General features: G+C 42.8%; 1 protein-coding gene across 1 annotated transcript in view; it reads right to left on the reverse strand.

The window, feature by feature from the left end:
- The window catches only part of nf1a (neurofibromin 1a), an 83,842-nt gene extending 62,428 nt beyond the window's left edge, over positions 1-21,414 (reverse strand). The window contains exons 1-10 of the mRNA XM_080845279.1: positions 21,301-21,414; positions 10,374-10,517; positions 7,703-7,786; positions 3,593-3,783; positions 2,822-2,928; positions 2,389-2,456; positions 1,968-2,043; positions 1,493-1,650; positions 1,138-1,311; positions 163-291 (exon numbers count right to left, since the gene is read on the reverse strand). Coding sequence (XP_080701405.1) covers positions 163-291; positions 1,138-1,311; positions 1,493-1,650; positions 1,968-2,043; positions 2,389-2,456; positions 2,822-2,928; positions 3,593-3,783; positions 7,703-7,786; positions 10,374-10,517; positions 21,301-21,360 — 1,191 coding nt within the window. The 5' untranslated portion in view covers positions 21,361-21,414. The remainder of the gene's footprint in view (positions 1-162; positions 292-1,137; positions 1,312-1,492; positions 1,651-1,967; positions 2,044-2,388; positions 2,457-2,821; positions 2,929-3,592; positions 3,784-7,702; positions 7,787-10,373; positions 10,518-21,300) is intronic.
- Between the last annotated feature and the right edge of the window lie 22 nt (positions 21,415-21,436).

A 21,436-nucleotide genomic window follows, 5' to 3' on the forward strand; every position in this document is an offset into this window, starting at 1 on the left:
CATGGCAAGATAACTAAATGTGGAGAATAGTCTGATCTTGATCAGTCTGAACTACCCAGAGACAGTTTGTGTTTGTGCAGAGTTTACAGGTTAGAGTAGAGTTTACAAGGAAAACAAAGAAGCACTTTCCAATCGGTTGAATCTACAGAGGGACGGACACACCTTGAAGTGCTGGTTGTTGTGGGGGTTGATACGGAAGCAGGAGACAAAGCAGTCAATCATGAGATCCACATCTGCACTCTGACTACCTGTCCCCCGGGAGAAGGGCTTGGCTGGGTTGAAGAGCAAGGCCTGAAGGAAAAGAGAAAAATCATTAGAAATGTTGGCTCTAGTCTCTGTGTCTCACGTTTGTCTTCTTTGCGTGTGAGAGTGTGTGTGTGTGTTTCATTTTGGGTAAAGTAATCATAAAAGGTGTGGGCATTACATTTATTGTCTGAACATTAGCTGTGTGTCTGTCTGCATATTCGTACTGTTAAAGTGGAACACCAGCTCTGCACCAGCATCTTAAAAGGACCAATATGTTATAACTCATAAAATAAATGTATCAGAGATTAAGGAAACGTGTTAAACTGAAATACTGGCTTCTGCAACAACGCTACAGCCAGTATATTCTCCTTTTAAAATTTCCGTTCCAGAGCAGAATGTGTGTTTGTGTTTTGGCCTGTGTGGCTCCGTCCCATGCCCATGTCTCCAGTACCATTTCTCCACCCTGGGTTGCAAGTATAGAACATGAACACAGCATGTGACCGCCATAGAAATAAGCCAACAAACTGCACGGTCTCTTCTCTCTGTTGGTCTTCCTCTCGACCCTCTACCTCTGTATATGTTAGCTGATCTACTTGTGTGTGACTCGTTGTGGCTTGCCATTGTCAAAGTGAAATGTTGAGCTCGTCTTGCGCTTGTTCGTGTAGGTTCAGTGTCCTCAACCTGGCAACCCACATGAGCTTCGAGTCTAGCGAGGAGGGGAGACGACGCTCTCCAATATTTGGAATTTGGAATGCAGCACTACTGATGCATTTTAAACACTTGGCATCCCGTAAATATATTGCCAGAAGAGATAATGGACAGATCTGAGCAAAACCACTACTCCTCCACTTTCTGACACTCATGTAGGTCACATGGCTTGTGTTCACAAACCTTGAGGTCCACGACTATCGATTGCACCAGGAGGAAGATGACAGAGTTGTCCTCCCAGTTGATGTAGGTGGAGGCTTTGCAGAGTTTCACACAGGCAATGGCCGCACTCTCTGTCAGCTGTTTACTACCACCATGGCCTGTCAAGGCCTTCCGCAAGTTATCTAGGAACAGTTTCTGCAATGACAGTGAAAATGTTGAAAATGTCATTAGCACAGCTACAAGCTGTAGTAGAAAAATACATACACATACATAGATATAAAGCATATGAGCACTTTAATCTGCACTTTAATCATACACATATTATTTTGATATAATATGACATAAGCTGCAATCCAGGCAGGCCTTTTTCTCTAACCTTGTTGGCCTTGCTTTCGTCCACCACCTCTTTGGTGATGCTCTGTGTGATCTCGGGGCAGAGGATGAGGAGGATGATCTGGAGAGGCCACACGGCAGCCTTGCGCTTGGCACTCTCCGCAAAACTGTCCACAAGGTCAAAAAGCTTCTCTGCGCAGTCTGAGATGGGAGACGGAACACATACGTGTGGGATAATAGTATTTGCCCCACCAGATTTAAGTAGCCAGAGGAATCTCAATCATAAGAGAAGTTACAGGATGGAGGCTACCGATACCTCAGAGACAAGTCCTAACACACACACACCTCAGTGACAAGTCCTAACACACACACACACACACACACACAAGAATAGACCTCCAAACCTGCCATATCATTCAACCAAAGGTCCCTATTCTCATGTGCAAGTTTTATCGAAGTTACAAAGAGTATGACAAAACTGGACACAATGATAAGTAAAAACAAATGTGTGTTCTTACCTGCCATGTCTGTCTGTGGCCGCTGGTACAGCATAGTAAACTCATCTGGATAATACTCCACCCAGTTCCAGAAGGCCTACAAAGACATGACAACAAAATCATTTTCATTAGCATTAATCAGGGGAACATGTGAGCTTACAATACAGTTTAATTTAAATGTTGAAACATAAACTATATAGGTGAAAAAGTGTAATAAATGTAGTTTGTGCCTGTTTATGAAACTGCCCCTTTGTGCACTACACCTTTTGCTATAGTACAACTAAAGTCTTAGCCAAACGTCTGAGAAAATGCCGAAATGAATTGACAGTAAAATTTGACCACAAAAGTGTAGGTTAACTATTACACCACTAGGTGGCAGAAAAAAGCAATTGGGCCCATTCCTGTACAGTCAAGCCCTGAAAGTAGGCTGCCCTTTACTAACCTTCTCTAAACTGTTGATGACGGAGAGTTGGGCAGGTTTCTTTAAAGTCTTGAATTTGAATACAGTCTCTGGAGAAAGCAAAACACCAGAGTATCATTACCAAGTGATACAGGCACACACAGAAAGACATCCAATAATGGCAGAGTTTCCGACAGTCACACCCTCTGCAATTTTTGGAAATGTAACGGTATTGGAATGTTGTATTCAATACAGATATCTGTGTGTAGGATAGCATTTCATCATAGTAGGGATTCAATAACTGGCAGCTTCGTCTTGTCCCAATTTTCATTTGAATATTTAATAGTGTAACATCCCAAACATGGCAGACAGATTCAGATACTACATGAAAGCTAATGATAAAGCTTTGCCCACCCAGATGCCTGCATCCATTTTTCAGAATCTGATGTCTTTCTGACATGTTGCCCATGCTCACCTTGCAGCAGTCTTTTTAGCTTGGCACAGTCCACATTGATGTACTGAATGAGTTCGATGTCATGGACATCCACAGTGTCTTCTGAGCATACAGTGAGTTCCTGCATTCTAGGGTAGGAAACAGAATTACAGGTTAAGTAAGTAAATTACATCAATGGTTGTTTGTGTAAATGTGGGTGGTTGTCTTCATATCATTAACCCTTACTTTCATCTACACAGACCCACTCCATTTATCAGTATAGTAGGGGAGCCACACACACACACACACACACACACACACACACACACACACACACACACACACACACACAAGCTCCATGGTGGCTAGTGCTTGCTGATAGTAAGTAGTAAGTAGGCAAGAGTGGATGCCAACGTGTGTGGATGCATCCAACCATTAAAGCACAGCCCAGACTCCTCACTGCCCATCCCACACAAACTCACAGCAAAGAGAGAAATAAAGGGAAAGAGACAGAGACAGAGACAGAGACAAAGAGAATTGGAATTCTTAAATCTAACTTAAATCTCATGAAATGCCAGTGTTTTACGCAACAAGAAAGCTGCTTGGGCAGGGTCCTGATGCAGACTCTCATACCCTGGAGTATATGGCAGTGAGAGGACACCACATCAGAGCAGTGTGTTCTCTGGGTCAGTAACTGGAGCTGGATAAGCATCACAGAGCTACAGTAATTCCAGCAGAGCTCTGAGGCTGAGGGAGAATGAGAGACCGAGAGGCTGAGAGAGCAAGAGCAAGGAAGGGCTCCGTTCTTCTAACCTGGTGGAGATGCGGCTGAAGACGGCATTGAAGTTGTTGCAGCTGAGGGAGAAGAGGACTCCGGAGGCGGAGGCCCGCAGGTCGGCGGCGTGTAGGTGGCCCTCTCGGTACGTGTGAATGAAGTGGCAGATCTCTGGCAGCAGCTGTTTCACCAGCATCGCCTCGTCCAGACGCAGGCAGTCTTTCGATTGCTGGAGAGAAGAAAAGGGGGACAGAGACGTAAAAGGGACATTCAGGGAGAACTCTGACAATGTATGAGAATAAACCAAAAGGTTGCTTTCGAAGGAGTAGAGCGGGGTAGAGAGAGGAGGTGCTACACCTCACACTTCTGTCTATCCTTGCAACAGACACATGGAGAAACAGAAGGGATGACGAGAGGAAAAGATGTAAACAAAGATGTGGCGATTTCTAGTGCCGCCCTTAAACTAAACAAACCCATTAGAGTGTGGGTCTAGCACATACGATTGAGGTAACAGGTAGTCCTCTGGTTGTCCTAGGAGGAAGAGCGTACATGGGACAAAGATGTGCTTTAGTTCAGCTCGTATAACCATGGATTACAGAGCCAGGTGTGGGACATACACATCTGGCCAGCATCTAGTGGTCGTTGGCTCCTCATTCACAGTATAGCTTGAATCCTGCATCCTGCTGTCACAAGAATAGATGCCCTGAGAGACAAATGTCTTTGAGACGCTCCTGCTCTCTGTGACCATCAACTTCAAGTCTAACTGTATCAACAAATCATGTCACTTCAAAGTGATGAGCATCCCTACCAGCCAATCATTTTGCATCTGCACTGCATATGAGGGGGTGGAATGAACTCCTACAATGGCCGAATCTGGATAAGGTTAGCCGGAAATGCTAACATTGTTTATAGGGCCTTGAGGAGAAAAGAAAGTTAACCAAGAGACAGAAAGGGGACATCTTTGACCCAGAGCAACAAACCTTAAGCCCCCAAACACCCCAGTCGACGTTAAAGAACTAGCGCCGACAAAGGCCGACTGTTGGGTTGTCTCACGTCACCGGCGTCTGGACCAAAATGTTGCACTTGAACACATCGCAAAGACTAGGCCTACAGTTAACTGCTAACTAACTGTAACACTAACATACACGCTTTGCGCCTGCGTACCAAACCAAATCATAAACAAATAAGTGCTTACCATTTTTACACCACTCGTCTCTCAGTCACCACAGGCAGTTTCTTAATATAGTTACTTCTAATCGAGAATATGTCTGATAAGAAGTCATAAATGGCACTGCCGTTGTCAGCCCTTGGTCTTTTGGTTGTGGAAAAAGAAAGGAACAGACAGAGGTAAAAAATAAGGAGAAAGCGCCCTAAATTGGTGCAATCATGGATGGGGCCTACTACAGTTACAGGCTGATGGGGCTTTCCCCAACCTGAGTTGAGAGCTGGAGATAAATGAATCCTCAGATTTTAAATATTTACAACCAATCACAGTGATCTCTCACTAACGGGCGCCGCCGTTGACATACTCAGCCGGGCCACAAACCGCCAACAGGGGTCCAACTATTGCCAACAGTGTGGGACACACTGCAAAAACAATAGCCACAAATGCTCACCGATGTCCCAACATTGGCAAACGGCCGAACATCAGCCTGGTGTGTCACAGGCTTTAAAGGCCATCTGACTGATCTCTCATGGTTCCATTTCACTTCCTTGGCCATATCTAAGCACAAGGATTAAACTGATCCCGAGCCAACTGTTATTCAGGTGATCACATATGGAAGGTTATGAAGATATGGAGGAGGTGGACGACTTTTACATTGTGATATTGTGTAAATTAGGGACCAGGACCAAGAGCTAAGGTCAAAGAGGTGTCAGGAGTGAAATAACAGACACAATGTCACCCAGAGCCCCTGGTACTGAAGCCTTCAGGGGGAACAGAATGAAACGTGATCATCTGCATGGGGTAGAAAGGACTGATCTCCCAGCCAATCGTCTACTTGATTTATGGACAGAGAAAAAAAAAACACTGAGGACAAGGCCTTGTGTGCTGTCCCCATGTTTAAATGCATTTACAACCGAGAAGTCTTTACAGAGAGCTGCCAATGCTATTCGCTACTGTGATGTTCAAAAGTCGGTAGGTCGTGAGGAACATTTCGACAACATGGTTTCTGCCACACTGTAGAAAATCTAAATACAAAAGGACTCAAGAGTGAGTAGTCCTCCACAGTGTTGCAGCCAATCAGTAGGCCCACATATTCATCCCCAGAAGAAGTTCCTTGAACATTAAAAAAATCCTACAGAGGGAAATGAACAGAAATCTGTTCTGCACAACCACCACCTACCATCACCACCACTACCTTTAAGAACAGAACTGTTTATACATGATTGTTTACGTTCGCACAGCTATGATGTGTACATGGCTACTGTTTCATCAAAGTGACAATTTAAATCTATTTAATATTTTTTCAAATATCTAGGGTACGTACAGAATAATAGTACATCTGTTAACCTCTGTTCTAACATGCCCTGCCAGATACACACTACAAGGAGGACATTCTTCAAAAGCCCAGGTTCACTTGGAATAAAACCCCACTGGTGCTCTTTGGCTGCAAAACACGACAGCCAGAATTTGAACAAATTTTACATACAGACTGCATTAACAGACCCTGGAACCCGCAGGAACTACTGAGATAACAAAAAAAATGGCATCCAATGCTTATATGACCTGCGACGAGATGAATTTAATATGTGACTGCTTTCTACAGTTACATGCACACTGCAGCTATTCAAGGTTAAGTGGACCTCTCAAATTCCGCAACAGAGGGATACCCCACCAGGGACAAGGCAATCAAATCCAGCAACCCATTCTAGAAACTACTGCATAACCCTACAGGCAAATGGCAGTTTAAACCAGAAGTTTCTCCCCTTATAATTAGGGGCTTTAAAAAGAAGTGACCTATACTGTGCGCAATTGTGCTCACTACTCAGCTTGGCCATGGGTCCAGTCACTCTTCCATGGACTCTGAGGAACACAGGAATGGGCGCTGCTCAACAACTCATTTTGTCATTGCAAACTCAAAAGTGCTCTTCCAGCGAGACACACAATTTCACAAGAAGGTTCAGAATATCCTCCTCACCAGGATACCCTCTTTCATTTTGAGTGGGCAACATCATAAATAAAAGAAAACATCCTGAAACACTGCTCATGTGCATTTGGCATGCTTTACATTACATTTACAGAACAAAACTCAGTGTTCTTAATATAGAATAACAATATAGCCTCCACAAATTCAAAATTCCTTGGAAAAGCCAGCAAAGCTGAAAAGGTATCCAAAGGTTCTCCCTGCAAACTAGACTGACACATCAAGGTATGTCATGGTAGTTGAAATCACTTAAACTACTCAAGCAGTGAGTTCTGCTCAGAAGAAGAAAAAAAAAAAAGGTTTTCCCCAAAAAGACCAAATGAAAACGAATACAGAGAAGGGGGCGGTGGGATGGGGACTGGGCTCGGAGGAGGTGGGAGCCGCAGCTGGCTCCCATCTGACAGCTTGCATTAGTGAATAATCTATACAGGAAACTCCAGCCAATCCCAGTGGAGACTGTGAAAATGCTAAGTCAAGTCGAGGAAACACCTGCAAATGTAATCTTCAGCAAGTGGGCAGCCGAGAGCCTAAGATTTCTTACTGGAGGGGGTGGGGACAGTAGGGATGGAGGACTGGTCTATGGGGAGAAGAGCAAGGATTTTTAAGTGCATTACCAGAGTTTCTGTGAATGAGCACTGCCCACACAGAACAAGAAAACTCTCCACCGGGATCTGCAAGGAACATCTACTGCTTCCCTCTCCGCCTTTTCATAGGTGGACACAGAGTGGGAAGAGCTTTCCTGCTGAGGACAACGTCATTCCCAGCCTCAATCCCCCCCTTTGTCCATCACAATGCCAAAGTTGTTTTTGACTAGTATTTCTGGGATAGTCTACATGTTTGATTTGCACACTGTCCATCCAAAAAACATGCAATTACTTTTCAATTGCTACCAGTACAAAGATGGAGGAGGGAGATCGGGGTAATAGATTAAGCCATTCACAGGGTTCCCAGACAGAGCAGTCGGAGTTCCCTTGGGAAACAGTCAAAGATGGCTCCACTCACCCCTGCCAGGCACTTCTCCAGCGTGTCCAAGATGATGAGCTGAGAGAGGTAAAGGTTCTTCTCCGCAGCTTCCCCAAAGATCCGCTGCAGACAGGAAGAAGGGTGTTACATCATTGAACTTCAACATTAAAGTAGTTTTAGTTGGCCCAAAAGACCATAACACAGGCAAATCCCCCAGAGAAGAAACGGATACAGCACAAGGGTACCCTCACAGCACTAATGACTAAACGTGTAGTTGAGCTCATGCAGGTTTACTCAAGGATTGGTTCTAGCTGGGCGTACAGACCATTGCTTCCTGAGCTTAGTTCTTACTTCAACTTCATCACATCACAGATCATTACTCAGCACCCCTGAAATATTGGCCAAATTTAAGAGGCTTAAATGGCTAGAGTAGGATGTTAGTTACATTAGTGTTAATATGAACTAACTAACATAAGGAAGACTCCATACAAGCTGAGAGTACACTGTAATTGTCAGCCAAAATATACTCTATCCGGTTTCCGAAATCAGCATGAATGGCAGCCATTCCATTCCAGTGTCTGTTAAATTCCAACACATTCTACCTAATGAGGTACTGTTTAGGTGATCAAATGAAACTGAATATTTTTTTTCTACTATACATGGTAAATACATTGATTTTGTGAAATGTTTAGAGCCCTGCAGTTAATACTCAGTTGTGGTCTACACATGGGAGTGCTTTTTTTCCGCCTGGAAGTTAGTAACGCACACAGTAACTCTGCCAGGTAGAATGGCACTATCATAGTTATCTCTAGCTTAGGGAACCATCTTAACAATTGGTAGTTGCTAGTGTGTGTAATATGAACTCATGTTAATAATAAGCTGCACAGGCACCCAGAGGTTTTCTAACGATCATAGCTTTTTAACCATCCAAGCTATCTAATGCTTAAGGAACCATGTTCACAGTTGGCAGCTGCTAGCGTGCCTTAATATGAACTCATGTAAATAAGAACTTGTGGTAAAAGCTGCAAAATATAATTTTGAGGAGACAGTAACATCAGCTAGATAACCTGCCATCACGTAATACAAATGGAACTCTGCCATTTACACCATTACAGGTTATTTAAAAGTTTCCTTTAGCTAGCTAGTTAGCTAGCATAACAACTGGGACACCATAGCAACCAAGTAACACAATTTGCAGCATAACCTGAAGCAAAGTTTAATTTCAGTTCAAAATCAGCCCACCAATAAAAGGCAGTCTTAGGTTCAGAGCCATCACGACCAAAAGTGGATGATTTTGTTGTTATTTTGACCAGTTGTCATTTTCTGCTAATAAATGCTCTGATAACATTTCTCCACAATTCCAAATACAAATATTATCGGTAATTTATAATCTGGCAATTCCGCCCAAATACATACCTAAATAAAAAAAAGTTAAACCAGAGAATTTTTCAGTGCTATCCCCCCCCCCCCCCCCCCAGAGTTGTATACCTGGCTATCCACTACCAGAGACACATGAGTACTTTAAACTGGGAAAACAATCATTTATTGGAAAGAAACCACCACACAAAACAGAACCAATGATAAACTTGTCTTAGGTGGTCATATGGTCCTCTATTTTGACATACCTATATGATGGGTATAGTAGATGTTAGGGCTGGGCCGTTAACAAAATCTTTAGTTATGTTATCATTTCTGACCTCTTACCAACCAGAATTCATAACGATTAAGTAGGTGTGTGAGGTTGTAATCAGTTGCAGTTGTCTTGGTGTTACATTCTGACATAACAAAATTTTATTTCATACATTACAAATATAATTTTGAGTGCAATAAAAATAAGCTGGGTTTGTCACCACAGTAAGTCTGAAATTATTGTGTGTATGTCATATCACCTGTAGGATGTAACCTAAATCCAGCCTGCATTTAGACCTACAAATCAATGTCCAATGATTCCAAGTCATCATCGCGTGTGAAAAACTTTGCTAGGACAACGGGATTGTACAACCTCTTTCCTCTGAAAAGTTTGTTGTTCACATCATTGTACATCATCTGTTTGAAAGATTGTATTACTCGCTGTACAGGTAATGCATGTACCCTTTTCACACAATTCAATGAAGAGTGGATTACAAAACTGTTCTTGTCTGATTTGAAACACTTCATGTAAACTAAATAGTGGCCACACTGGTCATGTCATCAGAAATCTACTCCTCCACACTCTTCTAGGAACACAGAAATGCATTAAACTCAGGCTATATTCACACCAAATCATTTTAGGTTTTGAACAAAAACTATCTCCATCTGGAATGTTTTAGCTCCGTTTCAGAAATGATTGACAACATGCCTGAAATTGGATAAACTCATCCGGAAAAGGGTCACGTGACTGTTAAGACCCAAACGTGCGAACGTGGGTGTCTGCGTCATCGTTTCCAAAAGTTTCTGCCTGTCCAGACCAAAAAGCAACCTAGGGGCTTTCAAAGTACAACCGGGCCAGCATCACACAAAATGCAGCACACCGAGGTAAAGTTGAACACCACTCGCCCTTTACAAATGTTAGAAAACAATGTCTCTATGCTGGGATTATCAAACAGCAGAGAAACAACAGAATATTTCAAAGGCCTGGCAGAAGCATAAATTATGCAAATCAACACCCATTACAGAAAAAAACACAAACTCAGCCAATAGTGACAGACATTACACCTTAATCCACACTTACCATATTATTCACATTTTTTAACATATTAGTCAGGCCACTGATGACGAGGGAGAACTTGTACTTGGAGATGTTGATAAGGCATTCCTTGTTGTGCTCTATGTTGACTTTGGAATGGGTGCTCTGCTGTCCTGTTTTGATCGGAAGCTGTGAAATGGGACAGAAAATTACTTGATTAGATTACCTCCTACTAAGTACAAAAACTAAAAAAATATATCAATTGTAGCTTACACATTAACTCTATTACTTGCACGTGCCATGGGAGCATTATACATGGAGGGAGATTTCATAATAATTTCTACAAAGACAATATTTCAGAAATGGCTCTATAAAGCCCAGTTGTAAGGCTTAGATCAGCACTAATTCAGTAACTAAAGGCCCATGTTCATCACCACCTGCGGCCCATACCGTACATAAGGGGACTTCAGTACCTCAGTGAGTCTGGAGCACTTGCAAATATGTGGGATAATAGTATTTGCCCCACCTGACCAATGAAGATGACAGCCTACTAGATTTAAGTAGCCAGAGGAATCTTAATCATAAGAGAAGTTACAGGATGGAGGCTACCGGCACCTTAGAGACAAGTACACACACACACACACACACACACACACACACACACACACACACACACCTCAGAGAGAAGTCCTAACTACCTGTGGATACTCAAAGGAATAGACTCCCACACCTGCCACATCATTCATCAAAAGGTACCACACACACACACACACACACACACACACACACACACTTTATTATGGCACCTTTCTCACTGATGGGATTGGCTAATCTGTTAAGAGTTTAACAGTGAACTCAATGAAGCCATTTGGATGAGGAGGAAAAAGAGCAGTGATGAACAGTGCAGTGGAGTGGTGTACAGAAAGCCAATGAACCCCAGCAAAGTTTGCCAGTTTTGTAGCAACATTTGTGTGCCAAAAACATATGTGGTCTAACTTTTAGAACTATCTAGCCAGTCTGGAGACCTGAAACTAGGGAATAGCACAGCAGGCCAAATCTTTCTTAAGCAGGGGCACTCTCCCAGAGATGGACCTGGCCTTATCAAGGCATAGCTTTCACTTCCCTCTGTATCTGCCTTTCCCTCCATTGAGTTCCCTCCATCTCTCAGTTTTCATCTTCACCTTTCACTTATTACACTGTTTCTCTCTCCATTCTTACTTTCCCTTACCTATCATGGGTTTCCCTTCTTTGATCGGTTTCCGGAAGAGTTTGTGTGTGTGTGTGTGTGTGTGTGTGTGCCCCCGCTGACAGCCAGTTGGCAAAGCCACAGCTTGAGCCTAATCTGGGTCAGAGTGAGAACAGGGGCTAGGGCAGGACTGCAGCGGTTGAGCAGCAGAAGCAGGCCTACAGTCACACCTGCACACTCTCACTCTCCCTCTCCCTCTTCCCTGGCCTCTGCTATGCTCTCATCATACGCTCTAGGTGGCCTTCTTTCTCCTTGCCCCACTGCCTGCCATAGTCCCTGCCTCCCCATGTTAACCCCTCATACGTCTCTGGCTATCTCCTTCTCCTGAGCCTCTGCCCGCTCACTTCCCCTGGCCTCCCAGTGTCAGTGACTCCATCCCAACCTCTACGTCACTGTCTCAATTCCCCATCATTACCCCATGCCTCTCCTCCCCTCTCCCCTCCTCTGCTCCTCTGTCATCTCTTCTGCTCCACTCTCCTCTCCTCTCCTCTCCTCTCCTCTCCTCTCCTCTCCTCTCCTCCTTCTTCTTGACTCCCTGCCCTGGGGGAAAGCGCGTGCCTGGAAATGAAAGTCTCAAGACTGGAGAGGCAGGCATCTGAGCCCAGAGCATCCTCAACCACACACACACACCACAGTATGAAACAGCGCGCACACACACACACACACACACACACACACACACAAACAGAGCCAAGCCTGTTGACATCCATTTCAATGCAGGATGGCCAAGGAGACAGTGAGCACTTTGTTTCACAGGCACAGTTAAAAATTCCTCAAAGGTCACGCACCAATCTCTTCCCTGATGTGCACTTTGGCAGGACTGCACGATACAGTGCACACAAACACCAGATATTACATGAGTGCAAATACAGTGGTGTGTGTGTGTGTGTGTGTGTGTGTGTGTGTGTGTGTGTGTGTGTGTGTACGTTTTTGGGAATGTGAATGTGTTGGGTGCACTTCTGTACAAGTGAACTGAAGCAAGCTATTCATGTTCAAATAGTATGTTGTTGTTCCTTCTTCCAGACACACAAGTAGTGTACATGACGGTCAACTCTGACTGGAGTCACAGTGGCAATGCACCCTTATGTACAGAATCACACACAGGAATAATCCCAAATATACGTTATATCTATACGACCGGTCACGTATGATGACTTAACACAATGGGGCCTAATCAAGTCCTTCACACACTTGGCTTTGTGAGGCCTCCTGTAGTCTATGATTTACACCACTCACATTAACTTATCAGTTTACCAGACAAGCTGATGGATGTGATCTCTAATCAATGCATGTATGTACTGTATATATGCATGTATGTATAAATGTTAGTATGTATGCACGTATGTGTGTATGCGTGTATGTATGTATAATGTTTGTATGTATGTATGCATGTATGTATGTGGGTATGTATGTATGCGTGTATGTATGCGTGTATGTACGTATGTATGCACGTATGTGTATGTATGCGTGTATGTATGTATACACCTATGTGTGTATGTGTGTATGTATGCGTGTATGTATGTATGTATGTATGTATGTATGTAGGCCTATGTATACACCTATGTGTGCATGTATGCATGTATGTATGCATGTACAGTGGGGAAAATAAGTATTTGAACCCCTACCGATTTCGCAAGTTTGGCCACTTGCAAAGAAATGTGTGATCTAGAATTGTATTGGTAGGTGTATTTTAACAGTAAGAAACAGAATATCAACAAAAAAATTCAGAAAACTGCATTTCATAACATTTATTTGAACCCCCAAGCAAACAGCGAGAATTCTGCCTCACAATGACCAGATATGTGCCCAAAAAGCACACAGATTAGTCCTCATTAGGTCTAACAAGGTACACCTGATCTCAACTGGCGACGTTTATAAAAGAAACCTGTCCAAAGAATCATACTTCACACCTTTAACCTCACCACCATGGGCAAGACCAAAGAGTTGTCCAAGGACGTCATAGATAAGATTGTAGACCTGCACAAGGCTGGAATGGGCTACAAAACCATTGGCAAGCAGCTTGGTGAGAAGCAGACAACTATTGGTTCGATTATTCGTAAATGGAAGCAACACCAAACAAATGTTAATCGCTCTAGGTCTGGGGCTCCATGCAAGATATCCCCTCGTGCAGTATCAGTGATCATTCAAAAGGTGCAGAATAACCCCAGAACTGCACAGGGGGAGCTTGTGAATGATCTCAGGGCCATCTGAAGTTTGCCATTGCACACTTGAATTATTCTAAGGAGGATTGGGAGACAGAATGTGGTCAGATGATACCAAAATCAAGCTCTTTGGCATCAACTCGACTTGCCGTGTTAGACAGGGGGGGGGATGCTGAACATGGCCCAAAGAGTACATCATACCCACCATCAAGCATGGAGGTAGAAACATTATGCTTTGGGGCTGTTTCTCTGCCAAGGGTACAGGACGACTCCACCGCATCAAGGGGACTATGGATGGGGCTATGTAATGTGGAATATTGGGCTTGAACCTCATTCCCTCCCATTGAAAACGCAACCTTAAAGATTTGGAGAGGACCTGCAAAGAGGAGTGGACCAAAATCTCTCCTGAGATGTGTGTAAACCTGCTGACCAACTACAAGAAACATCTGACGTCTGTGCTTGCCAACAAGGGTTTTTCCACCAAGTACTGTCATTTTTGTCAGTCAGTTTTGCTAGGGGTTCAAATACTTATTTTTTGCATCACATGCAAATAAAGTCATAAATGTTATAAAATGCATTTTTCTGGATTTTTTTGTTGATATTCTGTTTCTCACTGTTAATATACACCTACCATTACAATTATAGATCACACATTTCTTTGCAAATGGGCAAACTTGTGAAATCGCCAGGAGTTCAAATACTTATTTTCCCCACTGTATGCATGTATGTATGTATACACCTATGTGCATGTGCATGTATGTATGTATGTATGTATGCATGCATGCATGTATGTATGTATCCATGCATGTATATACATGTATGTATGTATGTATGTATGTATGTATGTATGTATGTATGTATGTATGTATGTATGTATGTATGTATGTATGTATGTATGTATGTATGTAGTCATGGACAAAAATATTGGCACCCCTGCACTTCTGTCAGATAATGTACCAATTCTCACAGAAAAAAAATCGCAATTACAAATGCTTTTGTATTCACGTGTTTATTTATTTAGTTTGCATTGGAAAAACACCAAAAATCTGAGAAATAACGTCAAATCTGACTTTATTTCACACAAAACTAAAAAAAATGGGCCGGACAAAATGATTGGCACCCTTTCAAAATTGTAAGAAATAACTGTATTTCAATCATGTAATGCTCCTTTAATCTTTATTTAAACACACCTGTGGCAAGCTTCAGATGCTGGTAATATAGAAATCACATTTGCAACCAGTTAAAATGGAGCAAAGTTGACTCAACCTTTGAGTTGTGTGTCTGTGTATACCGCACTGAGCAGGGAGAAAAGAAAGAAGACCAAAGAATTGTCTGAGGATTTGAGAACCAAAATTGTAGAAAAGCATGAACAATCTCAAGGCTACAGGTCCATCTCCAGAGATTTTAATGCTCCTGTGTCCACTGTGAGCAGTGTCATCAAGAAGTTTACAGCCCATGGCATTGTCACTAACCTCCCTGGATGTGGAAGGAAGAGAAAAATTCATGAAAGAATGCAACAAAAGATTGTTTGAATGGTGGATAAAAAACCTAGAACAACTTCCAAATAAATTCAAGCTATCCTGCAGACACAGGGTACAACGGTGTCAGCTCACACTATCCGTCGCCTTTTGAATGAAATGAGATGCTATGGTAGGAGATCCAGGAGGTCCCCACTGCTGACACAGAGACATGAAAAAGCCAGACTGGAGTTTGCCTACACCTAAACCTTCCTGGGGAAGCCGAAATCATTCTGGGAGAGCGTCATCTGGACAGATGAGACCAAAGTAGAGCTTTTTGGTAAAGCAGTTTACAGACAATGAAATGGGGCCTTCAACTAAAAGAACACGGTCCCTACAGGCAAATATGGTGGAGCTGGAACAATGTTTTGGGGTTGCTTTGCTGCTTCTGGAACCCAATGCCTTGACTGTGTGCATGGCATCAGGAAATCTGAGGACTACCAAATAATTTTTGGGCGCAATGTAGGGCCCAGTGTCAGAAAGCTGGGTGTCCGTCAGAGGACATGGGTCTTCCAGAAGGACAATGACCCATAGCACACTTCAAAAAGCACCCAGAAATGGTTAAGACATTATTTCTCAGATTTTTGGTGTTTTTCCAGTGCAAACTAAATAAATAAACATGTGAATACAAAAGCATTTGAAATTGCAACAATTTTCTGGGAGTAGTGGTGCATTATCTGACAGAAGTGCAGGGGTGCCAATATTTTTGTCCATGACTGTATGTATGTATGTATGTATGTATATAAATACTCAAATTGTGGCCGGGGCTTTTATTTGCTTAGCCTGCAAAGCGTACCGGCTTTTAATTGGGGCAGGCTTGTATTAGGGGCAGGCCTTTATTTCTTACTTATCTTCTATTATAGAATTTTATTATTTAAATCAAATAATGGGCATAATTGCAGTAGGCTAATATAATTCATTGAATATGCGTTCAACACTTCCCGCACATCGCGTAGAGCTTTATGTACGGTGTCAACGTAAAAATACTCTCTCCACTGTCAGTCACGGAGGAAAAGATTTCCAAAGCCTTGATTTTAATCATTTTTCTAGACACTATTATGCTTATCGCAGACTGAAAAAACGTATTCAACGAGCTGGTTTCATATCCAGCCTAACTTTCTTTCTACCTCCACCTGCTAGTCGTAGCCTATCGCATTTGTCTCGGGTCAATGTCAAACTTCTTTAGCAATGTTCTTCAGCATACACCATCTCTTTGAATTTAATATAAAAGTTTCGCCTTAGTGTACTACTGCTTTATGATCCCTTCTGGAAAAAGTAACCTAGCCAACTAAAACGTTACAGATAAACAACAGTAGGCTATACGATACGTGCATTTAGGCTAAACCATAAAAAATTGCCAGACGCGCCTTCATGAACAATAACAAATTCGCCTAGTAATCCTACGTGGGGAAATTTCTTTTTTTATTGCAAACAGCTCATGAAATTAGCCAACAATATTAATAAATATAATATTAAACATGAGGAGAACATGTATTTATGAAATGCATTCAATTTAATTGTGATGTCTACTTTGAGCCGACGGACTGATGCTGGTAGGCTACAGTAATATAGGCTACTTTATTTTACCCCCGGCTTGTATTCGGGGCCCGGCCTTTATTTGTCCGTATGGACCACGACCCCGGCTACTATCTGAAGCCCGGCGTCTAATTGAATCCCGGTCTTTATTTTGAGGATTTACGGTATGTATGTATGTATGTATGCATGCATGCTTGTATGTATGTGTGTATGCATGCATGCTTGTATGTATATATGTATGTATGTATGTATGTATGTATGTATGAAGTTAGTTAAAGGCAGCAGGGCAAATCAAAAGCCCACGCTAATGAGAGGTCAGATTTCCAGACAGAGGAGGGACAGGGCTGCAGGCTCGGTGGATTGAGTTTCCATGATGATGCACATGATGCTCAAAGGTCATTGTCTCTCAAGGTGCTCCTCTCCATACACACCAGTGATGAGAAGGCAAGGACCACCACGGCACAACACACCCGCACCCCACCACAAACACACACACAGACACACACACACACACACACACACACACACACCTCACACGGACACACACACATGCACGCCTCACACACACACACACACACGCACATACTGTATACACATGCACGCAAGCACACACACACACAACCTACCATCAGACAGCTTATTGGGCCAAATAAGTAGCAAGTGTAAATGGTGCAGGTTGCCCATAAGAACGCCCTATATTGGAACATTAACACAAGGTGGAAACAATGGCACCATATGTTGTGGGTCTAAAAATTATATTACAAGAACTGCACCTATACACAGCTGAAAAGAAAACAATGTAGCCAAGGGATTCTGGAACTGGTATACACAAGGGTTAGTGGAGTTAGCTAGCTTTCAGGCTTAACAACTTTCACACTGGCTTAGCAATAAGGAGGTGACTTAATCCTTATTATGCCTTCATCAAACTGCAATGAGCATTTCCCAGCTGCTAAGCCGTGGCAATTGCAACTTTGTGGACACTGAAACCAGAGGTCTCCACAACCTAGAAATCCATAAGCCTACGCTGCCCGGCCTAAAATGAACTGGTTGGTATCATTTTTGGTTCTCAGCAAACATAACAAAATGTATCCAGTGAATGTGAACGGCCAACAAAACTGAAAAGAGGAGGCTAATCAGTTTTTCCCCCGCACATGGCCTGGCAAACGAAGAGTTAAGCAAATCAATAGCCAGGTGGGGAGTGAGTAGCATGCCTAGGAGAGTCATTTACTCCCTTCACAGAATCCCAGACATTGGGTAGGATGTGTGTGGACATTACCCCTCCCACATATTAGTACAATGTCTAGGCATTACCTGAGCGAACTCGGATGTAAACAGGAGCATTGAAATTGTCCGATCATTTTGCACTGAGTGAATGGACACACATTCCACAGGAACTAAATCATATGGTCAAGAACACCACTGCAAAGATGGTTAACGCTAACTGATGACACAAAGAGGTCAGGGAGGTTCTGTACCTAAGGGTAGAGGCAGAGATAATTAGGCCAATTACAAGCACAGCTAGAGACTATTGTTTGAATGTTTCAGTCTTTACTGTTTAGCAGTTAACATGATTACCTGACTGCGGTGTATAAACTAGGAAAAGCTATTTCCGCAGCAGACGTTTTGCGTCATGTCCTGTCTCTTCGCACACATGACCACCCCCTAGACATTTCTAGCCGGCCGGGCATCTTACTGTGACAATTCCCTGGGCTACGTATGTGTCAGGGTAGCTCTTGACCTTGTTCTCTTGACCTTACCTGGAGTTCATGTCTAAAAGGCGCTGGGTAAGGAGAGAGAGAGCAGCTCGCCCGAGAATCAGTCAATCTGTAATTACGATTAGTGAGAGTGAATTGCTTAAGCAGTGCATCGCTAGGTTAAGCGAATTACATGGCGGTCAAGGGAAATGAGCCTCTCGTCTAGGAGTGTCTGCCTTCACAGCCAGCCTTGAGGTCAATTACTTCCCCAGGTAAATGGATAAAGTCTTATTTTTTAACTCTTTCACGTGCTATGAAGAATTTGTCTGGCCAGTGTCGGCTAAAGGTAGTGTAGGAAGTGTAGTGTAGGTAGTAAAGGAACTTCACAACTTCTCTGTTATGGCGGTCCTGGAGAAAGTCACAAAGTTAAAAATGTTAACATATTTAAAATGTAACAAGAGAGCCAACTGCTGAGCATTGCCCTGCTAATGACACCCCATCAAATCACTCCACTGCAAATCAGGGGCGCAGATAGCAATGGGGACGAGGGGGACATGTCCCCCCCAGATTCATAGTGACCCCGATCCGCCCCCCCCCCCCCACTCTCCCTACGTAAGGCGACAATCATCAGTTAATAACTCTGCACAGCTGATTAGGCGATGTTAGCATCCCCCCCAGTTTAAAAATCCCATCTGCACCGCTGCTGCAAAAACTGTAAGCAGACTAGAGGGGGGAAACAGAACACAACTTGCATCAGGAAACTGATGATGATTAAAAAGAAAACTCTCTCTTAATTTAAACCTTTAACTTTATGAGATGGATTTCTTTCAAAGATTTAAGAGGGTCCACTTTTATTTAAATGTTTGTGCCCAGTAAACTGCTCAATTACAACCCGGTGCTGACTACAGCCAAAACAGCTAAGGATTCATGCACCAGTGCATCTCTCTTGGTCATGGCATCAACGTAAATGCTGATGTGTTAGTTTGAATGGATCCTTGCATGGACTTGTTGGATCTTTTCATTTTTCATCAATAGGCAGTTGCCACAACTATATTTCAGAAGTAATAAAACTGACGTTACTAGAGTGGGAGCCCACTCTACCACCTGTACCGCCAAAACATCAGGAGCCCAGTGGGATTTACAGGCCCAGGGCTCAATGGACTATGTCTCCATCCTGAAATAAAAGTGTATTCATATTTCACTTATTAATAACTAACCCATAATGAATCCCCACACCAGTCCTGTTTGGTTCATATCATTCATACAATTAGCTAGTATTATAATACATACAGTGTACTGAACTTAGGTATGAGCAAGTCCCATGCCTCAGAACAATATGTCAAAGAAATATTTAGTGATGTTGCATGTATGCATGTGTATGGCTTCGTGACGTGATGGTGTATAAACTCTGCAAACGAAACAGAGTTTCAGTATCACACTAAAACATCCAGTATGCTGGACTTATTTAAAGTACGTCCCCAAAACGGATATGTGTTCTGCATCCCGGCTCGACCCCATTCGAACGCATCTTTCCTAAAGCAGGATACATCATTAGCCTGACCGCCCCTTGCTACGGGAGGCGCAATGACAAGCCATGTCATCAGTTTCCAGATATTCGTGTAGCCTATTCAACAATACCAAGATACACAGTATAGAGTTTAAAACTGCTTTTGTTATCAATACATGTGTATTTACCTACAGTATTTTCTGAGGCACAATGATATTACTGCAAAAAGTGTTATAGAAAGATGACCGAAATGTAATGACCATGAATGTCAGCAACGGCAAAAAAATTTGATAAGTAATGACAAAGTAAATATTGTTTAGGTTGTTCATAAACGTTCTAATCATTCAAACAATCAGACTATTTCTCAACTAGCTAGGGACTGATACAGCTAAACCTTGCAGGGCATGGCCTTGTCTGTAAAGTTTAATATGAACTCTTGTAGATGCAAACTTCAAACCCTTGTGTTGGCTCTCTGAATGAATCAGAGGCAAGAGTGCATGCTGAGCAATATAGCATCGAAAGATCACACCCACAGCCTATACAGGCTACATTCCAAGACAATCTGTTCGAAAGCTGATTTCTTCCCAAACATGCCATTCTTAATTTGCTATCCTGCATGCAATAGCAGAAACTATTCAGCGGACCAATGGTATTTGCAGCATCTCAAACATTAGCAATCATATTGGCTAACTGCAGAGATATATCTATTGAGAGTGCAGATTTAAAGTTTATTGTCATTGATGGGTGCATCTCAGTTGGTTGGATTGGCCGTTTCATAAATCGAGGGCTTAGTTGACTTAGCAAACATCAGGACAGAAGCTATAAGCTAGCTAGATTGCTAGCTGTATGATTTCCACAATTTCTTCATGTCAACAGAGAGCTAGCATGCTAATGCATGTCCAGGCGGTCCTTATTTCCTTTGTTTATATTTTGCCAGCTTGCTTCAGTGATCTATCAAATATTCTTAACTACAAACTACCTTGCTAGACCTTAGTGTTACTATTTAAGCAGTCTGCACAATCTGTCTTGGACCATTTCACTCAGAATGTTGCAACAAACAGAACCACTGGGTAACAATGCTGGCCGTGTACGTGTTTTAGCCATACTTACACAAAACTAGGTATGATGGCTAGCTAGCGTTTTATCTACTCTTCACCGTCGCCCATCTTTGAAAAATCAGGTAAACACAGCTCAGATGCTCGTGCAAGCTTGTCACTGGAAAATACCTTCTCCCCCCTACAACACACACATGATTGACTAATGCATTGATGGCAGTACAACCTCTTTCCAAGCGCAAAACCGTATCTTACCTGCTCGTCGAATTTATTTATAATGGCCTGGACCCATTCCACGGGCTTGTGTGCCGCCATGGCAGGCCGAATCAGTCGTGCTGATCCCAAGTAAAATGCAGCCGCTCTTGATAATGTTCAACCTACAAACCCAGCG

The sequence above is a fragment of the Sprattus sprattus genome (assembly GCF_963457725.1).
Source record: "Sprattus sprattus genome assembly, chromosome: 9".
Taxonomy (NCBI): domain Eukaryota; kingdom Metazoa; phylum Chordata; class Actinopteri; order Clupeiformes; family Clupeidae; genus Sprattus; species Sprattus sprattus.